The 20,960-nt window shown below is 47.3% G+C and overlaps 1 protein-coding gene across 4 annotated transcripts; it reads left to right on the top strand.

The window, feature by feature from the left end:
- The first annotated feature begins 120 nt into the window (after positions 1 to 120).
- On the top strand, positions 121 to 16,631 carry SERPINH1 (serpin family H member 1). 4 transcript variants are annotated; one of them, XM_029602139.1, is made up of 6 exons: positions 3,991 to 4,189; positions 5,823 to 5,887; positions 7,258 to 7,925; positions 8,137 to 8,235; positions 14,511 to 14,743; positions 15,563 to 16,631. In XM_029602139.1, the coding sequence occupies exons 3-6, from the start codon at positions 7,289 to 7,291 to the stop codon at positions 15,863 to 15,865; spliced, it is 1,272 nt and encodes a 423-aa protein (XP_029457999.1). In that variant the 5' UTR covers positions 3,991 to 4,189; positions 5,823 to 5,887; positions 7,258 to 7,288; the 3' UTR covers positions 15,866 to 16,631. The 4 variants fall into 4 exon arrangements, with proteins under 4 accessions (XP_029458001.1, XP_029457999.1, XP_029458000.1 ...); XM_029602141.1 differs by lacking the exons at positions 3,991 to 4,189; positions 5,823 to 5,887 and adding an exon at positions 121 to 237; XM_029602140.1 differs by lacking the exon at positions 5,823 to 5,887.
- Positions 16,632 to 20,960: the final 4,329 nt, after the last annotated feature.

The following is a 20,960-nucleotide window of genomic DNA, read 5'->3' as shown; positions in this document are numbered from 1 at the left end:
TACAAGCCTAAAGGACACTTAAAGCAGCCCCGCCCTCCCCCTGCAGCCCAACCCACACATTTGTCTGCAGCCAGGGGGGGGGGGGAGGCCTGTGCAGCTTCTCCGACGTGGCACTGTGGGGGCTGGGGGGAGCCGAGGCTTCCAGAAGCTTCGAGGTTTCCCACCCAGCGTGTCAGGGGCTCCGCGCCGGGCAAACGCAGCTCCTGGGGGTTTGCACCAAGAGCCTCGAGCGCCTACGTAAGAGCCGCGTTAATAACCCAAGAAACGGGGGAGGGCGTCAAGCCGTGGTCTCCGGTAACCTTTGGCTCGGATACTTTCAAGTGGGAGAGGAGAGGAACCGGAAGGATCCGGGCTGCAGCTTGCACCGGGCAAGCTCTCGGAGTACTGCAGCCCCCGCCGGCCTCCTGCTCTGCTATTTAATCGGGGGAGGGGACACCCGTATCGTCTGTCCGGGTCAAGTCACGCTCAAACGTCTCTAAGCCTTTCAAAGTGCATTTCTATGGAGAGTACGAAAAGAGGAGGAAAGCGTCACCGTACCGGTGCTTATTTTAAGGGAACCCAGTTGGGCCGGGAGGATGAAATCAGATGCTGTAATTATAGCCGGAGCTCTCTGCAGACCTCCCCTTCCCCTAGTCTTACAGCCCAGCCTAAAACTTAAAGGTACAGCATCCTTATTCTCCAGAGATGGGAGCCCACTGCTGTGGTGGTATGTATGCAGGGTGTGGGGCCCAGAGCAAATCAACCGAGGCGGGACCCTGTGCCTCTGAATTTATAGTGTTGAGGATGGGGCTACCATGGCAAGAGTATCCCCCCCCCACCCCTTCTAAAGTGCAGAGCTTGGAGATATTGTCCCATTCACCCCTCTCCTAAGGACATCCATGTATCGCTGTGATATTAAGTCGGAGGGTGTACAGAAAAGCAGTTTTTTTCTGCTTTTCCGCACGCTTTCCCGGTGCTTTATATGATTAACGCCTGCCTTGGCCGCACATTTTACTTTCAGTGTTCCATGGTAATAAGTAATAAGCTCATCAACACGCATTTGCATGTGATGAGCGCTAATAGTTTTGGGGTGATTGGCCGCACGTTTTCCATGCACTATTATCCCTTGGCATAAGGGGTAATAATAGCGCATCTAAAACGCACAGCCAAATGGGGGCTAAAAGGTGTGCTCGTCTGAGCGCACCGTTCTGTATCGGCCTGTAAGTATGTTGCATGGAAGTGATGAATCAGTACAGACTTTCAATATTTTTATTTATTTATTTATTTCGTGATTTTTTATATACCGCGGCACGTTAATAACATCACTGTTTACAATAAACAATAAATCAGCAACAAGCTTTACAGTCAAAAAGAATTCAGGTGTACATAAAATATATCAATTAAGAATAAATTAAGAACAAATTAAGGACAATTAACAAATAAACTAATGATAAACATATTCCATAGTTAATGGCGAGTCTAATAGCTGGGTGGAAAGAGCCAATAGTGAACCAGGAGGCTGGGATGTCAACCCCTGATCCCTCACCACTGGTGGGATGTGGCCAGCAGTAAGATTATTTTAAACAGATAATTATGCAACCCCCCAGCAGAGAGTTACTGATAAGCATGCCAGCCTCTTTTGGGGAGGGTCCTGACTGGCTTTGGAAGGGTGCTCGGAGGATCATTTTAACTAAATCTCAGTTTGCAATCTTCCATCCCCTAGAGATGCTGAACACCGGGGATGATGGGTGGAGTTTTGGAGCACAAGCCAATATCCCAATTTTTAATTCTTTGCTCATTTTTTTTTTTTTTTAAAGACATGACAAAATAATTGGCAGTGTCCTTAGTGTCGACAGCGCACTTCCGCGCAGCCTCTTATCTGAAAAGATGGCACTTCAGCAGGGTTGTGTCTTTTCACCTATACATTGGCTCAGAGGAAAGTGTACCTTTGAACCCCCTTCTTGCTTTACCTGATGTTCCTGGCAAGGTTTCCTGCTATCTGTATACTAGGGCCATAGGGATCTTATGTTTATATTCTGCTTTTTGGGTGCAGCATGAAAACGAATCACTGGGGATTAAGTTTTGGATATAGGCATCCAAATGGCAGATGAAATTTAATGTGGACAAGTGCAAGCTGTTGCATATAGGGAAAAATAACCCTTGCTGTAGTTACACGGTTAGGTTCCATATTAGGAGCTACCACTCAGGAAAAAGATCTAGGCATCCTAGTGGATAATACTTTGAAATGGTCGGCTCAGTGTGCTGCAGCAGTCAAAAAAGCAAACAGAATGATAGGAATTATTAAGAAGGGAATTGTTAATAAAACGGAAAATGTCATAATGCCTCTGTATCGTTCCATGGTGAGACCGCACCTTGAGTACTGTGTACAATTCTGGCCTCTGCATCTCAAAAAAGATATAGTTGTGATGGAGAAGGTACAGAGAAGGGCCACCAAAATGATAAGGGGAATGGAACACCTCCCCTATGAGGAAAGGCTGAAGAGGTTAGGCCTGTTCAGCTTGGAGAAGAGACGGCTGAGTGGGGATATGATAGAGGTGTTTAAAATCATGAGAGGTCTTGAACGAGTAGATGTGAATCAGTTATTTACACTTTCAAATAATAGGACTAGAGGGCATTCCATAAAGTTAGCAAGTAGCACATTTAAAACTAATCAGAGAAAATTCTTTTTCACTCAACGCACAATAAAGCTCTGGAATTTGTTGGCAGAGGATGTGGTTAGTGCAGTTAGTGTAGCTGGGTTCAAAAAAGGTTTGGATAAGTTCTTGGAGGAGAAGTCCATTAACTGCTATTAATCAAGTTTACTTAGGGAATAGTCACTGCTATTAATTGCATCAGTAGCATGGGATCTTCTTAGTGTTTGAGTAATTGCCAGGTTCTTGTGGCCTGGTTTGGCCTCTGTTGGAAACAGGATGCTGGGCTTGATGGACCTTGGTCTGACCCAGCATAGCAATTTCTTATGTTCTTACTAATCAGAGAAAATTATTTTTCACTCAACACACAATTAAGCTCTGTAATTTATTGCCAGAGGATGTGGTTAGTGCATTTAATGTAGCTGGGTTTAAAAAAGGTTTGGATAAGTTCATGGAGTTTATTTAGTTTACTAACAGGCCAATACAGTGTCGCACCGCTCTCCAGCGGACTTTACTGAATCGGCCTGTTAGGGAATAGCCACTGCTATTGATTGCATCAGTAGCATGGGATCTTCTTATCTTGGTGTTTGGGTAATTGTCAGGTTCTTGTGGCCTGGTTTGACCTCTGTTGGAAACAGGATGCTGGGCTTGATGGACCCTTGGTCTGACCCAGCATGGCAATTTCTTATGTTCTTCATCATTAGTTTTGCCACTTTCTCTCTCTGCACCAACTTCTTAAACACTGAGCAGCAAGACAGGAAATTTACATGTCAAAAGTAGCGCCCCTCCCCCCTCCGAAAAGTAATCTTCTGTGCTCAGGCAGTAATGACCTTACTGTATGCAGAACCATTTGAGACAGAAAAAGGAGTTGAATTCGCAGAAGTGAACAATAGCGCTAATCAACAAGGTTATTGTCTATGCATGCATCTTTCCTATACATTCTTAATTCAGTACATTCTTTATTCGATTAGCTTGCAAAAATAGACAGATTTTAAGACAAATTAATTATGATTGTATAGGAAAGATGCATGAATGGACGGTAGCTAAGGTCGGCGATTGGCACTACTGCCCACAAGTCTCAAAGCAGTGCTAATTTAACTCCTTTTTGTATCTGTCACCATTTTACAGCTTGCTTGGGCAATCTAAAGGGGGGGGGGGGTTTGGTGGAGTAATGCAGTGCAAAATAAATATTTAGTCCAGGGATGCAGGGAAATCAACAAAGAATCGAGCACAGGTAATCGCTTACAGTGTCGCACCTAAACCGGAATCGTTCCCATCACTGGGTGAAACCTTGCAGGCACTAGGACCCGGGGGTTGGGGAGGGAATGGGGGGACCAGGCTGGGATGTGGTGGGAGGGCTGGAAACCAGCGGAGCTCCAAGCCTCTCATTTAAATAAAGTTTGGAAGGACTTTTCCAAGTTTCCAGAACTTTCTCTCGGAGGGTATATAGGCCCTGCTGAGGCAATCTCTCTTGCAGGAGAGCAGAGCAGGGAGGAGGGCTGGACTGGACTTGCAGACGCACAGCGCAGCGGGAGCCGAGGCGCTTTTTCCTTATCTAGGTAAGAAGCAAGAGGATCATTTTATAATGGCAGCCATCAGCAGGAGAGGTCGGGCCTTTACGGACAATAAATCGCATTTCTGAACTGCTTGCTGATCGTGAGAAGAGAGAGAGCTGGAGCTGATTGCAAGATGCGTGCCAAGTTTTGCTTTTTTTTTTTTTTTCCTTGTGACTGTCTCCAGCGCTAGCCGGCGGGCGACCTGCTCTGTTCTAGGACTACAAACCCTCTCTGGCCGCGATTAATCTGCCCCCCCCCCCCCCCCCCTGCTTTTCCCCTGCTGGGGAGGGTGGCTTCGGCTTACTTTCTGAGGTCGGTGTGCAGAGGTTTTGCAGGACTGCTATCCCGAGTCTAGACAGAAATCCGAGGGCACAAAGCACTATTCTTGGCTTTTTTTTTTTTTTTCAGTACAGTGAAGCAAGGTTTTCCTTTGTGTAAGGAGGAACGGAGACTTGCTTTCCTGCTCTGTAGCACTAAAAGTCAACGAACAAGTGATACCGTTTATATTACGCTGACTTATTGCTATTTTTGTGATTGCCTTTCCAGCTCCTCTTTCAGACTGTGACGAGAGGATTTTACTGTTCTCTTCTGCCTGGGTGGTGGTGATGAAAAGATATTTCCCTAGCTCCCAGGCAAAAAAAGAAGGGTACAGGTCGCACGGTTGTGTGTTTAATTATTGCTAACTTTAAGGCTGCAAATGAACTACAGAAATGAACGAGGGTGAGGCAGTGAAAAAAGCGAGCAAGTTTGTGGGGGAGAAGGGGTGGTAGAGATCGATGCCTCCCCCACCCTCACTTTCTCTACCACACCAGTAGTGAAAGGTCAAACAAAAAAAACCCCCTTTTATTGAACTAACTTAATACATTGCTTCAGCAGTTTTGGGGCGCTGAACAGTCCCGTCCTCAGGTCCCAACAGATAAGAGGAAGGGAGTGTTTGCAGATAGAGAGAAAGAGAGATCCCTTCTGCTAGAGGCATCCTGGGTGGAAAAGTGTGAAACAAGTGCAAGATGAGGATGCTGATGTGTTTTGCCCCTTGAGGAAAGATGCTCTCTTCCCGCCCTCTAAAGACTGTGGAAATCGTCTGATTTCCAAGGAAAATAAGTTTCATGCTGAGTGAGGGCTGTTAAACCCTAAAACGTCAGGTTAAAGGGACGCTAAAAGAATGTTCCCACGGGAGCTGCACACAAGCAACGCAAAGCACGCTTGCGTGTATTAAAAATCACAGACCAGGCTTTTCCCCTGTCGTCGTCCCCCCCCCCCGAGCAATTTCCAGGTCTTGCTTGTCCGCCGCAGTTAGTGGTCCAGAGGGAGAGGGGGAGGGGAGTCAGTTCTGCATGGCTGCCACATCAGCAGCAAGGCCGGATAACCGAGGCGCTCAGTGCTGCCTGTGTGTACGTCTTACTTATTCAGATCGGATGATGTTTGCAACCAAAAGAGATTCCCATGTTTCCCTGTAATGAGGGCGGAATGGAGGGGTAGGGGGTGGGGGAGACTCGGAAATGGCCTGGGCGGGGGAGAGACGTCCACGTCGGCAGCTGGTGGTGGGGGGAGGACAAGCAGCCCCCTCCCAGCGCAGGACCTGAGCAGCGCCTTCCTTTGGGGACCTACAAAGTACTCTGTGTCTCTTTTCTTTCAGAATGAAAAGGGCAAAGGTTGACCTCCCTATGACAAACTTTCCAGGGATCCTCAGAAGCACCAAAAGTAAAAAGTGTTCGCTGCAAAATGGCCTGAGCGTTTGTTTTTTTTTTTACATTTGATGGATTAAGGTGCCCGCTAGCTGTTTGCAATTACCCAAGGTGGCGAGTCAGAGCCAGCTTTAAAACAAAACAAAAAACAAACCCAAAACAATTTCTGTGGGAGTTTGAAACAGAAGTTAATCCTCTGCCCCAGGGTATAACTTTTAACTTCTATAGGCTGGGCTCTTGCTTTGTTCCTTTGCTGGATTAGTGTTTCCTGCCTTTTGAGAGGAGAAATAAGTGGCCGAAGATGGCTGCTGCGAGTCCAGGGCGGCTGGCCAGCATCCCTCTAGTGACTGAGAGGAGCTCCACCCTGAGGGCTGGGCAGCTGGGGTTAAGTTTTCACTGCCACGTCCTTAATGCTGCACAGTCTGCTAGAGAGGGGGGCTGGGGCCAGGGATTTTACAGACCTAAGGGGCCGATGCAATACAGTGCGCTCAGCCGAGTGCACTGTTTAATCTGCAGTCCGATGTGGGATAAATAGGCGCTAATCCACCCCCTAATGCAATAGGGGAATTAGCGCCTATTTAACGCGCGTCCGACACAGAGTGAATGAGAGAGTGCTCATCACATGCAAATGCATGTGAATGAGCCTATAACTCCTTCACTCCGAATGCAAAAAGATAAATGTGCGTCTGAGACGCCTGCCTGGAGCAGGCGTTAATAGCTGAGCGCATTGAAAAGAAGTACAGAAAAGCAGTTTTTAAAGTAAAAAAAAAATAAACTCGGCAGACCACCGAGTTACGAAGACCGACGCTGGTAAACTTGGTGTCTGCCAGTAATGAAAATGACGGCCGATAAACTCTGCTTTCAACGCACATAATTGCACCGGCCCCTAAGGTTGGTCTCTGTTCTCCTTTTTGGTCTTTTCAGCTAGGCCAGTGGGTCTGGCGTGCTTTTCTGGTTGGGGGCCTTCAGCTTTGCAAATTCCAGTCTGCTTGGTAGGCAGTAGCTGGATTGAAATCATATTTGAGTTCAGTTCAGACTTGGTATTCAATTGCCAATATTTCCATTGTAAATTTGCACAGCCCAAACCACTAGGGACATAAGAACATAAGAAATTGCCATGCTGGGACAGACCAAGGGTCCATCAAGCCCAGCATCCTGTTTCCAACAGAGGCCAAAAACCAGGCCACAAGAACCTGGCAATGTACTAAGCATTTTTACATTAGATACAGTGGGAGAATCTCTTTAGCACAACTGGCTTTTCATGTCTACTAACCATACATAATAATTTAGACATGGTTCATCATCTCTAGATCTTTGAATTTCTGTAAGCCCTATCTTTATCTTTTATTTAATTTTCTGTGATTGTAAAATTTTCTTTTGCCTCAGACTTGCAGTATTGCCAACATTCCCCACAACCATGTGGATGATCAAGCTTGTAGCCTTCAGCATGCTGATTGCAGTGGCGGCAGCAGCTGCCAAGGTATCCAGTAAAGCAGCAACAGATAAGGTGGCCAAGAGTGCTCCAGTGGAAAAGAAGCTCAGTGAGAAAGCGACCACGTTGGCCGACCGTAGTGCAAATCTGGCTTTCAACCTCTACCATACAATAGCTAAATACAAGGATACGGAGAACATCCTCATCTCTCCTGTGGTGGTGGCATCTTCCCTGGGCTTCGTGTCCTTGGCTGGCAAGTCAGCCACGGCCTCCCAAGCCAAGGCTGTCCTCAGTGCCGACAAACTGAGTGATGACCACGTGCACACTGGGCTCGCCGAGCTCCTGAACGAAGTCAGCAACTCCACTGCCCGCAATGTCACCTGGAAGATCGGGAACCGCCTGTATGGCCCCAGCTCCATCAGCTTCGCGGACGACTTCGTGAAGGACAGCAAGAGGCACTACAACTACGAGCACTCCAAGATAAATTTCAGAGACAAGAGGAGTGCCCTGAAGTCCATCAATGAATGGGCATCCCAGACCACGGATGGCAAGCTTCCGGAAGTGACCAAAGATGTGGAGAAGACGGATGGGGCCTTGATCGTCAACGCCATGTTTTTCAAACGTGAGTACCCTTTGGTCTGTATCAACCTTGAAGACCCACACGAGTTCCACACATACGCTCACACACAGCAGACTGATCACAGAAGGGTAAAAGCTTATTCTGCAAGAGTTGTGTAGTGGTATTCACAAGGTCATGGTTTTTACCTAGTGACATGACTGCAGATTTGCAAAGGGCCAACGAAGCCAATAATCTTAACTGTTGTCTCTTGTAGCTCACTGGGACGAAACTTTCCATGAGAAGATGGTGGACAACCGTGGCTTTATGGTGACGCGTTCCTTCACAGTGTCTGTTCCCATGATGCACCGCACAGGTAGTTGTTGCAGCTGATGGAAAGTGAAATCATTTTTACCAGCTCCCTACACACAAGCTATTTTTTGACTCCACCAAACCAAAAGCATTCATTAAAAGCGCCCTAGTGTAGGATCAAAGAGCAAAATGCTGTGGGGATTTCAGGTCTTAACACCAACTTTCCAAGTATTCTTTCAAGCTGTGGGGGTTTTTTTTTTAGCTTCAGTCACTGTTTGGTGCCGCTTCTTGGTGAGGGGAGCAGAGACCTACGACTAAAGAGGACTGATGGATATACTGGTTGCCTGTATGGTGGCCTGTATGCAACATAATGGTCCATTTAGAGTGACCTCTTGTGGTCTGTATCTCGGACTTAAAAAAAAAGTTGCAGAGATCTTTTCATCCCCTGAACCCCCCCTCCCTCGCCAAGAGTAGCTGCCTTCAGAGTAGCTGCCTAGTCAGCTGGCACCTGGCTTTAAAGAGCAGGTTCTTAGCATGTAGACAGATGGACTCAGGACCGGTGGGTTATGCTCCCCTGCCAGTAGATGGAGACAGAGTAAGCTGACATCACAGGATATATAGTGTATATATATATATATATATATATATATATATATATATATATACACACACTCCTGCAGTGACCCCCCAGTCTTATCAGTATTCTCAGTCTCCGATGGACGTGCATCTCCCTGTGGGGATTGCTGCGGGTTTTTTTGAAAGGAAGACATTTGAAATATGACTTAAGGAAAAGAGCCCCGTTCTCCTGCAGTGATACCAAAAGGTCCCTCCCCGAGTTGAGAATTCCTGAGATGATTTCCGTGGCCCCTCAGAGGTGTGCCTTGGTCCGGTAGCTGGGTTTCCTGGCATGGATTTAGCTGCTCGTTCAGCTGAAAGGCAGCCGGTGCAGGAGGCCGAGGGCAGCAGTGACGGCAGATGCCCTCTTCCCCCCCCAACCAGCAGCCGGAGACCGTCTCTATATTCAGCTGGTAAGTGCTGAGCTCGGGTAAGGTTTAAAAAAAAAGGTTTACCTTCAGATACGGAGCCAGAGGGGTTTTTAGGACTCCCTCTGGTCTCCGTGTTCGGCGCGCCGTCCTGACTGTCATTCCTACTCTCGTTGGGGTTGGAACTGGGCAGCCTGGCGGGTTGAGCAAGCCCAGTGGGCTAGGCCCCACAGTTAGGCTTTGCGTTTACACGCCGCGTTGTAGGCCATGGTGGCGTTTCGCGCACTCCTGTGAGTTTTGCTGCCCTCTACAGGCCGTCAGTGTGCGCAATGCATCGACTCTGCGCATGCGTTGTGCGCTCAGTTTTGGGCAGGCCTCTTGTGCGCACAAGTTCTGCACTGTTTCAAACGCTTGGCTTGGCGAACAAGTTGTGCGGTTTACCTCACCCACGGTTAATTTTTGTGTGCATACGTTTTTGAGCGCGAGCTGTTCAGACGCACGTTTACCGCCGCAATGGCGCCGGTAAACAAGAAGTCCTAAGCGCCTTTCTCGTTGTGTTGCCTGTCATATTAGAAGACAGGTCAGGCTGAGAAGCCCTAACATGGGTCAGTACTGTTGTCTTCGGACTTTGCTAAGCCTGGCTCCTCTCATTCTGTTGGGCTGGTTATGGCCTTGGCTGGAAGGACGCCAGACCTTGGTTCTCCCTTGATTAGCTCCTCCGCTGGAGAGGGTAGTTCTGTGGGCACCGCTCCAGTTCCTTCTTTTTTTCGAGGCTTACAAGCCTTTCTTCTGGCACAGTCCTCCGCTTCACCCAAACCTGTCAGGTCAGACCCTAAGCCGGTAGCTCCTCCCTCTTCCGGTCCTATTCTTAAGTGCCGGGGCTCACATCGCTCCCTGCGGGTGTTCCCGACAGGAACTTGGATGGCACTGATGAGGCACGTCCTGGTTCCCTGGAAGATGGGGAAATTCCTCCAGGGCTGGAATTGTATTTCACAGAGATGAACTGCTGGCCCTGATTTCCTAGACCTTGAAACGGCTGGGTGTCCCTGGTTTGGATGCTATGTCGGAGCTGAATAAGAATCCCATTTTGCTTTACTTGCGTAAAGACTCTTGTGTTTTCCTTGTGATGGAATTGATTGAGCATGAATGGGACACCCCAGAGGCAAATTTTAAAGGGGGTCGGAAGTTGGAAGGTCTGTACCCCCTGGATCTAGCTATGCGAGAGCTTTTGCAGTTTTCCCATAGTGGATGCACTAGTCTGTGCCGTCTCTAAGCGGACCACTATCCCCATGGAGGGAGGAGCAGCCTTGAAGGATGCACTTGATAGGACCGAGGCTATCCTTTGAGACAGTGGCAATGACTTTACAGATCACTCCCTGTTGCTCCCAAGTAGCGCAATTTTGTCTGCTTCTCTCTCAGGAGGTTAATTCTGGAGGGAATTCCAGAGCAGTTCTGGAGCCCACGCTGCCTTTCTAGAAGACGTGGGCTGTGATTTGTTCGCTACCTCGGCCAGGGGAGTGGCTTCGGTGACAGTGGCCAGGCGTCAACTCTGGCTGCGAAATTGGTCAGCTGACACAGCCTCCAAAGCTAATCTTACAAAGATGCCCTTTAAAGGCTCACTCTTATTTTGGAGAGAGTTGTATAAACTGTCCAGTAAGTGGGGTGAATCACTGCTTCTTTGGTTGCCAGAGGATAAGAAGCAATTGCAGCACCCCTTTGGTATGAGGGGTCGTCTCCGGAGTTCCCAGTGGTTTCGTCCTTACAGAGGGTTGACCTTTCAGAAGACTTGGCCTTTTGGCAGGTCTCAGTCCTTTTGTACCAGACAGCCCAAGAGAGGAGCAGGCTCAGGTGGCGACCTTCCCAATGAAGGCTTGCCGACCCACCTTCAGGGATGGGGGATGTCTCTCTCTATTATCAAAGGTGGGTTGAGATCACATCGGACCAGTGGGCCTGGAGGTGATACGTGAAGGATATACACTGGAATTTCTCAGTGTTCCTCAGGACGGGTTCATGGTGTCTCTTTGCCACTCCCCACAGAAGAAGCAGGTAGTGGCGTCTATGCTTCAAAGGCTCCTCAGGTTGAAGGCTGTGATTCTGGTGCCCACGTCTCAAAGTATAGGGCGATATTCCATTAATTTTGAGGTGCTCAAGAAGGAGGGTTCCTTTCGTCCCATCATGAATCTCAAAAGGGTCTACCGTCATTTGAAGTGACTCATTTTCGCATTGAAACCTTATGCCCTGTGATAATGGTAGTGCAGACGTCATTTCTGGCCTTCCTAGATCTGTTCGAGGCCTAGCTTCATGTTCCCATCCACCTTGGAATACCATTTGTTCTACAATTTACGGCGTTGGGGCCCCATTATCTGTTTCGGGCACTGCCCTTTGGTCTAGCCACCGCCCCCAGAATGTTTTCCAAGGTTATGGTGGTAGCAGTGGCATTGAGAAGAGAAGGGATCCTGGTGCACCCACACTTGGACAATTGGATAATTTGAGCCAAGTCTCAGCAACAGAGCCGCTTGACACAAGGTAATCTTTGTTGCAGGAGCTTGGTAGGGTGGTGAACCTGCCAAGAGCAGTCTTCAGCCATCCCAGTCGATGGAGTATCTGGGGGTTCGGTTTGACATGGGACAGGACAAGATTTTCCTGCCAGAATTTCAAATTCAGAAATTGATGTCTTTGGTGTATCAATTAGTGAACACAATACAAGGTGTGATCCTATCTACAAGTGCTCAGCTTGATGGCGGCAACCCTGGAAGTGGTGCCGTGGGCAAGGGCACATATGTGATCTCTTCAGTGCTCACTACTGTCTAGTTGGAACCCACAGCCTCAGGGCTATTCGTTTCAGGTCCACTTGCTGATGGACGTCTGCTGTCGCCTCTAGTGATGGTTGCAGGAGGCGTATCTGAGAAAAAGAGTTTCCTTATCCTCCCCAGCCTGGTTGGTACTTAAGACAAATGTGAATCTCTAGGGTTGGGGAGCTCACTGTCAGGTTCTGATGGCCCAAGGACATTGGAATGCCGAGGTGTCCCACTGGAACATGAATCGCCTGGGCAGTCTGGTTAGCATGCTTGCAGTTCAGCCACAGGCTGCAGGATCAAGCAGTCTGTGTGATGTCAGACAACAAGACGGTGGCCTATATCAATCGCCAGGGAAGAGCCAGTAAGTGTCACAGGAAATAGACCAACTTATGGAATGTGTGGAAGGCCATCTACAGATGATCTCTGTCTCTCATATTGCAGGAAAATCAATGTGAGAGCAGACTTTCTCAGCAGAGAGTCTGGACCCAGGAGAATGGGTGTTGTCCACCGAGGTGTTTCAGCTGATTGTGGATCGCTGGGACCTTCTGTTCCTAGACCTGCTGGCGACTTCTCACAATGCGAAAGTTCCTCGATTCTTCAGTTGCAGGAGAGGTCCATATAGGTCTGGCCGGAAGACAGATTGGTTTATGCCTTTCCTCCGTGGCCATTGCTTTGCAGGATGATTCACAAAATTGAAGGCCACAGGACGCTAGTGCTCCTGGTGACACCGGATTGATCCAGGCGTCTGTAAAATGCAGATTTGCAAAGACTCCTCATGGAGACCCCTCTTCAACTTCCACCATGCCAGATCTGGTAAAGAAGGGTCCGGTTCTACATGAGGATCCGACTTGGTTCTGTTTTACGGTTTGGCCCTTGAGAGGGCTCGCCTGTTGAAGCATGTGTATTCTTCCACTGTAATTTCAACCTTACTCCCCGCTTGGAAGTTCTCCACTTCCTTAGCCTGTGTGCGGGTTCGGAGAACATTTGAGGCTTGGTGTGAGGAGCGTGCGGTTCGTCCTCGTTCAGTTAAGTTCCCACTCATTCTGGATTTTTTAGCGGGATGGGTTGAATAAAAAATTGACCCTTAATTCCTTGAAGGTGCACGTTGCAGCTCTTGCCTGTGTCAGGGGTCCGGTGAATGATGATTCCTTGTCATCCCATCCTGATGTGATCTGTTTTTTGAAGGGAGTGAAGCATCTTAGGCCTCCCTTGAGGTTGCCAGTCCCCTTGTGGAGTCTTAACTTGGTGCTGGATTTCTTGGCAGGCCCTACATTCCGAACTTTGCATAGTCTTTCCTTGCAGTTGTTGACTTTGAAGACAATGTTCCTGATGGCCATATGTTCTGCGTGTTGAATTTCTGAACTGCAGGCCTTATCTTGCCAGGAGCTGTTCCTTCAGGTGACTCCAGGGGCATTACAGCTGCGTACTGTTCCCTCCTCCTTGCCCAGAGTGGTGTCGGATTTTCATTTGAATTGGCCCGTCTCCTTGCCGTCCCTGGATAAGGTCAGGGATGTGGAGTATCGCCTACTGCACGACAAGTCTCTTGACATCCAAGAAGCGCAGTATCTCTGTTTCTGAGCCTTTCCGGAAGGCGAATCGCCTATTTGTCCTCCATGGCAGAAGGAAGCAGGGTGCTTCGACTTTGTGGGCTACCATAGCTTGCTGGATTAAGGAGGTAGTCACAGCTGTGTTTGTGGATGCTGAGAAGCTGTTGCCTACTCAGGGTTGGGCTCATTCCACTAGGGCTCAGGCAGTGTCTTGGGTGGAGGTTAGTCTGTCTGCCGAGCTGAGACATGGTTCTCCTTACACTTTCCAGGTTTTATCGTCTGGATGTGCGGGCCCGGGAGGATGCAGCCTTTGCATGTGCAGTGTTGACTGGACCGCGGGCAGCCTCCCACCCTGTTGGGGAGTAGCTTTGGTACATCCCACTGGTCCTGAGTCCATCTGTCTACACGCTAGGAAATGGAGAAATTACTTACCTGATAATTTTGTTTTCCTTAGTGTAGACAGAAGGACTCAGCTTCTCACCCTCAGCTGCCGCATGAGTGTGTCAATAGTCCTCCTGTGGGGCTCTGGATCCAAAGGATTACTGGTAAGCGTTCATCCAGTCCTTACTGGGGTACCTAGAAGCTTACGCGAGTTCACAGTTTCTTGTTGGTTGAGCACAGTTATGGTTGCCTGTTTGCTAGTCTGTCCACAGTTGCTTTTGAAGAGAATACGGGCAGGATGGGGGTCACTGCAGGGTTGTAGAAACTGTGACATTAGCTTTCTCCATCTGCTGGCAGGGGAACACATCCCACTGGACCTGACTCCATCTGTCTATACTAAGGAAAACGAAATGATCAGGTAAGTATTTGTCTCCATTATCTGCAGACCTGTGCAGCTCCTAGACTGAGCAATTGACAGAGCACATCATGCATTCAGAAAGACAAGTCGTCTTGGTGTAAAAGTTTATGCCTTATGCACTTCATCACTTGAGCCAAACTCCTGTCAAAAAAATAAAATGAAGAGAAGAAAAAACATTTTCCATTTGTTCTTTTTTTTTTTTTTCCTCCAAGGTCTCTATGGTTTCTATTATGATGACGTGGAAAAACTGCAGATTGTTGAGATGCCTCTTGCCCACAAGCTGTCCAGTATGATTTTCATCATGCCGCATCAGGTTGAGCCGCTTGATCGTGTGGAGAAGCTCCTGACCAGAGAGAAGCTGAAGACTTGGCTGGGAAAGTTGAAAGTGGCTGCAGTGGCCATCTCCCTGCCCAAAGTCAGTCTGGAAGTTAGCCACGACTTACAGGTAATATCATAAGGCATAGAATAAAGGTACAGTCGGCTTGCATGGGCGGTCCATGTCGTTCTTGGACCTGCATGGTGGCTTGGACGTTGGTCTTCTGGAGTTCGATTTTTTTTATTTTTTAGTGAAACAGACGTGGGATTGCAAAGTCTTCTAAGGGATATATATAGAGTAGCAGGAGGTGAGTGGGGATATCTCCCGCCTTCCTTCCCACTTAAATTGTGCAAGCGAGGTTTTGGAGGTTGCTCTATTGATGTGTAACTATCACAGAAGTACACATGTGCCTACTGTATGAAGGGTAGGCCAAATTAGCGTAAGCCTAAACTTGTGAGCAGTGACGCCACCACCGTGGCTTGAAGCAATAGCAATTCTACCCACCAATTTTAAACATGTGCTAATTTGGACATTTTATTTTTACATGTGTCCTAGGAGGGTCATATACGTAGAAAAGTACTGCTGTAAGAGTCTTCACAGAGTCATCTTAGTCCAGTGTTTGCCAACCTTCTCCGGGAGGCACACCCAACTATTCGCGCTTTCAGGATATCCATAACGAGTATGCATGAGAGGTTTGCATACGTAGGAGACCCGGGATATGCAAATCTATCTCATGCATATTCATTATGGCAATCCTGAAAACCAGACTGTGCCTCCAGGAGAGTTGATAAACACTGTCCTAGTCTAGTCATTCTATAGTGAGGTATCTATACCCTGGTAAGGTGACATTATATTGTACAAAATTAGTTATTTAAACATCTGTTGCTGGGTGATGCAAAAGTCATGTTTCACCTCTTACTGTTGCTTCCCCCCCCTATCAATTTGTAGAAACATTTAGCTGAATTGGGTTTAACCGAAGCCGTTGACAAAAACAAAGCCGACCTGTCCAGGATCTCGGGAAAGAAAGATCTGTACCTGGCCAGCGTCTTCCACGCCGCCGCCTTGGAGTGGGATACCCCCGGAAACCCCTTCGACACGGACCTCTATTCCCGTGAGGAACTGCGGAACCCGAAGCTCTTCTACGCGGACCATCCCTTCGTCTTCCTCATCAAGGACAACAAAACGGACTCCATTCTCTTCATTGGCAGACTAGTGAGGCCTAAGGGGGAAAAAATGCGGGATGAGCTATAGTCTCACCCCTTCCCCTTTTTTGGTTTTTGGTTTCATAATATGGGGGAAGGGAAGAGGGGAAATTTTTTTTTTTTTTCTTCTCGAAGGTCAGGGTGCTAATTGGACCCTAAAGTAAAGTTTGCTATCAAGGCATTCTGTTTCCGTACCTCGCCCGAGCATTGCATCAAAGGGAAGGCTGAATGATTAGAAAGGGTTTCTCCAACCCCCTCCCCTAAAGAAAAGTTTGGATTAAAAAGATCTGCTGGCTGACTATTATGATACGGATTCAAACCGTTTAATATATTTTAGTGGTGATAAGGCCCATCGGTGCTTTAAGACAGGGCACAGCTGTCTTTCTCTTAAACCTGCACATGTGCAGGAGAGGTTTTAACACAGGTAAACGTGTTGTGCTGCAGTGTGAGAGTCTTCGGGCCAGAGGCTTAGCACAGTGCATATCGCCTCCGTTCTCTTTGCTGTGGGAGGTCTCTGAAAGGGATACACTCCAGTTTCACTGGCTGAGGAGCCACGTGCTCTTTAAAAAAGAAAAAAAAAGTGCGTAGCCCTCTTAAAATGTATTCAGGGATTCCTCTTGGGTTTTGTTTTTTTTTAAGATAATTTTAAGGGGAGAGGGTTGGGGGAGAGTCCAGCTATCAAGACACTAACACTGTGGAGAATTGCGAATTACTTTCACCATGTGGATACACATCTCTTGTGTTTGTATGCAAATGCTGGATTACAAAATGTCTTGTTTTTAGAAACTATGCAATAAACTTTTTTTAAAAAACAAGACTTGACTGCAGTTAATGGATGTAGATTATTTAGCAATTGCAAAACCATGAAGCTAAACTTTCAAAAGGGAAACTTTGATAAAATGAGAAAAATAGTTAGAAAAAAATTGAAAGGAGGAGCTACAAAGGTAAAAAGTATGCAAGAGGTGTGGTCATTGTTAAAAAAATACCATCCTAGAAGCACAGTCCTGATGTATTCCACACATTAAGAAAGGTGGAAAGAAGGCAAAACGATTACCGGCATGCTTAAAAGGGGAGGTGAAAGAAGCTATTTTAGCCAAAAGATCTTCATTCAAAAATTGGAAGAAGGATCCAACAGAAGAAAATAGGATAAAGCATAAACGTTGGCAAGTTAAATGTAAGACATTGATAAGACAGGCTAAGAGAGAATTTGAAAAGAAGTTGGCTGTAGAGGCAAAAACTCACAGTAAAAAAAAATGGCACCTTACTATATGTAGGGAGCCCGACATGTTTTGCTCTGTCTCCATCTGCTGGTGCGGAGTCACAACCCAGGTGTCTGGACTGATCCAGGTACATACAGGGAACTTTTAAAAATATATCCGAAGCAGAAAGCCTGTGAGGGAGTCAGTTGGACCGTTAGATGATTGAGGGGTTAAAGGGGCACTTAGAGAAGATAAGGCCATCGCAGAAAGATTAAATGATTTCTTTGCTTCGGTGTTTACTGAAGAGGATGTTGGGGAGGTACCCGTAATGGAGAAGGTTTTCATGGGTAATGATTCAGATGGACTGAATCAAATCATGGTGAACCTAGAAGATGTGGTAGGCCTGATTGACAAACTGAAGAGTAGCAAATCACCTGGACCGGATGGTATACACCCCAGAGTTCTGAAGGAACTAAAAAATGAAATTTCAGACCTATTAGTAAAAATTTGTAACATCATTAAAATCATCCATTGTACCTGAAGACTGGAAGATAGCAAATGTAACCCCAATATTTAAAAAGGGCTCCAGGGGCGATCCGGGAAACTACAGACCGGTTAGCCTGACTTCAGTGCCAGGAAAAATAGTGGAACGTGTTCTAAATATCAAAATCACAGAACATATAGAAAGGCATGGTTTAATGGAACAAAGTCAGCATGACTTTACCCAAGGCAAGTCTTGCCTCACAAATCTGCTTCACTTTTTTGAAGGAGTTAATAAACATGTGGATAAAGGTGAACCAGTAGATATAGTATACTTGGATTTTCAGAAGGCGTTTGACAAAGTTCCTCATGAGAGGCTTCTAGGAAAAGTAAAAAGTCATGGGATAGGTGGCGATGTCCTTTCGTGGATCACAAACTGGCTAAAAGACAGGAAACAGAGAGTAGGATTAAATGGACAATTTTCTCAGTGGAAGAGAGTGGGCAGTGGAGTGCCTCAGGGATCTGTATTGGAACCCGAACTCTTCAATATATTTATAAATGATCTGGAAAGAAAAAAGGCAAGTGAGGTAATCAAATTTGCAGATGATACAAAATTGTTCAGAGTAGTTAAATCACAAGCAGATTGTGATAAATTGCAGAAAGACCTTGTGAGACTGGAAAATTGGGCACTAACCACATCCTCTGGCAACAAATTCCAGAGCTTAAGTGTGCGTTGAGTGAAAAAGAATTTTCTCTGATTAGTCTTCAATGTGCCACTTGCTAACTTCATGGAGTGCTCCCTAGTCCTATTATCCGAAAGGGTAAATAACGAATTCATATTTACACGTTCTAGACTTCTCATGATCTTGTAGACCTCTATCATATCTCCCCTCAGCTATCTCTAAGTCGAACAGCTCTAACCTCTTCAGCCTTTCCTCATAGGGGAGCTGTTCCATCCCCTTTATCATTTTGGTTGCCCTTCTCTGTACCTTCTCCATCACAATTATATCATTTTTGAGATGCGGAGACCAGAATTGTACACAGTATTCAAGGTGCGGTCTCACCATGGAGCGATACAGAGGCATTAAGACATTTTCCGTTTTATTAACCATTCCCTTCCTAATAATTCCTAACATTGTTTGCTTTTCTGACTGCTGCAGCACACTGAGCCGACGATTTTAAAGTATTATCCACTATGATGCCTAGATCTTTTTCCTGGGTCGTAGCTCCTAATATGGAACCTAACATCGTGTAACTACAGCAAGGGTTATTTTTCCCTATATGCAACACCTTGCACTTGTCCACATTAAATTTCATCTGCCATTTGAATACCCAGTCTTCATCACCCTAAGGGGATTGCTTTGAGCTTTTTGAAAGGAGAAATGTCCATGGTCCCTCAGAGGTGTGCCTTGGTCCAGTAGCTGGGTTTCCCAGCGTGGACTTAGCTGCCAGTTCAGCTGAAAGGCAGCAGGTGCAGGAGGCCGAACACAGTGGTGACAGATGTGCTCTCCCCCTACAGCCAGACACTGTCTTTGTACTCAACCGGTAAGTGCTGAGCTCTGGTAAGGTTTGAAAAAGTTTCACCTGAATCAGACGGGTTTCAGGACTTACTCCAGTCTCTGATCTCGGCGTACCGTGCCAATGTTCGTTCATTCCCTCTCCCATTGCAGTTGAGGAATTCGGCGGCCTAGTGGGCTGAGTGGCCCTCAGTGAGCTAGGAGCCGCACTTTTTTTCTTGCACGCCATGTGGTAGGCTGTGGAGGCCATTTTTCTCACACTCTTGTGTATGTTCTGCCCTCTCTAGGCCGTCTGTGTGCACAGTGTGTCGACTCTGCGCACTCGTGCGCTCTGTTTTTGGGCGTGCTTTTTATGTGCACAAACGTATGCGCTTAACTTGGCTCACAGGTTGTGCGTGCGCCTTGCAGTGCTTTCTTCTAGGTGTTTATTTTTTGGGCACATTCATTTTTGAGCATAAGATGTTCCGCTGCATTTTATTGCAGTGATGGTGCCGGTAAGCAAGAAGCCAGAGCGTCTTCCTATTTGGGTTGCCTGTCATATTAGGGCTTCTCAACCTGACCTGACTTCTAACCTATGACAGCATTGGTCAGACGCTCAGGGAGAGATGTCCCCCCTTGGATTTTGCTAAGCCTGGCTCTTCCCATTCTGATGATGGGTTGGTCACGGCCTTGACCGGGGGGATGCCAGATCTTGGTTCTACATTGCCTGGCTCCTCAGCTAGCAAGAGTAGTTCTGTGGGACCAGCTCCAGTTCCTTCTGGGCTTGGTCTAGATTCAGCTGCTTTTTTTTTTCTTGGGTGGAAATTTTTCAAGGCTTACAAGCCTCTTTTTCAGGTACAGTCCTCCGCTTTCCCCATTCCTGTCCGGTCGACCCCCAGTGGCTCCTCCCTCTTCCAGTCCTATGCTTAAGCAGTGGGGCTTGCCCCTGCTCCCTGTTGCTGTTCCCGACAGGAATCCGGATGGCACTGATGTTGTTCCTGATTTCCTGGAAGATGGGGAAAATTCCTCCAGAGCTTGAACCATGTTGTTGTTCTTTCATAGAAATGAACTGCCTGCCTTGATTTCCCAGACCTTGAAAACAGCTGGGTGTCCCTGGTTCAGAGCCGAGGAAGAATCCCATTTTGGTTTCCTTACGTAAAGCCTCTTGTTTTGGGTTTTTTTTTTTAACTGTGTGATGGATGCCGTCCAGGAATTGATTGATCTGCGGCATGTCCCAGAGACAAATTTTAAAGAGAGTCAGACATTGGCAGGCCTGTACTTCCTGGATCCGTCTGTGAGAGGGCATTCATTTGAATTTTCCCCAAAGTGGATGCACTGATATGTTCCATGTCTAAGTGGATGACCCTCCCCACGGAGAGAGGAGCGATCTTGAAGGATTTACATTCAGGGATTGAGGCTATTCTTAAGCAAGCCTTTGAGGCAGTGGCGATGAATTTATAGATTGCCTCCTTTTTGTGCCCCAGTGGTGAGATCTTGTCTGCTTTCTCTCAGGAGGGTGTCTGGAGGGAATTCCAGAGCGTTTATGGAGCCTTTTTAGCAGATGCAGGCTGTGATTTGGTCCAGACCTCGGCCAGAGGAGTGGCTTTGGTGATAGCAGCCAGATGTCAACTTTGGTTGTGAAATTGGTCAGCTGACGCAGACCCTAAAGGCAATCTTACCAAGATGCTCTTTAAAGGCTCACTCTTGTTTGGGAGTGAGTTGGCGAAACTGGCTAGTAAGTGGGGCGAGTTTCTGGTGCCTCGGTTGCCGGGATAAGAAGCAGTTACAGCACCGCTTTCATATGAGGGGTCGTTTCTAGGGTTCCAGGCATTTTCATTCCTACAGAGGGACGATCTTTTCAGCGGACTCTGCCTTTTGGTAGGTCTCGGTCCTTTCGTCCCCAGCAGCCGAAAAGAGGAGCGGGCTCGAATGATGGACCTTCCCAAGCTTCCCACCTTCTGGAACAGGA

This window comes from Rhinatrema bivittatum, chromosome 5, assembly GCF_901001135.1.
Source record: "Rhinatrema bivittatum chromosome 5, aRhiBiv1.1, whole genome shotgun sequence".
Classification (NCBI taxonomy): Eukaryota; Metazoa; Chordata; class Amphibia; order Gymnophiona; family Rhinatrematidae; genus Rhinatrema; species Rhinatrema bivittatum.
The sequence above is the reverse complement of the archived record's forward strand: the minus strand, read 5'-3'. Positions and strand labels throughout refer to the sequence as shown.

Coding starts and splice junctions, on each gene's coding strand:
- SERPINH1 (XM_029602141.1), top strand. CDS start 7,289: ATGTGGATGATCAAGCTTGTAGCCTTCAGCATGCTGATTGCAGTGGCG. Junction 8,236..14,510: donor TCCCATGATGCACCGCACAG/GTAGTTGTTGCA, acceptor TTTTCCTCCAAG/GTCTCTATGGTTTCTATTAT. Junction 14,744..15,562: donor AAGTTAGCCACGACTTACAG/GTAATATCATAA, acceptor ATCAATTTGTAG/AAACATTTAGCTGAATTGGG.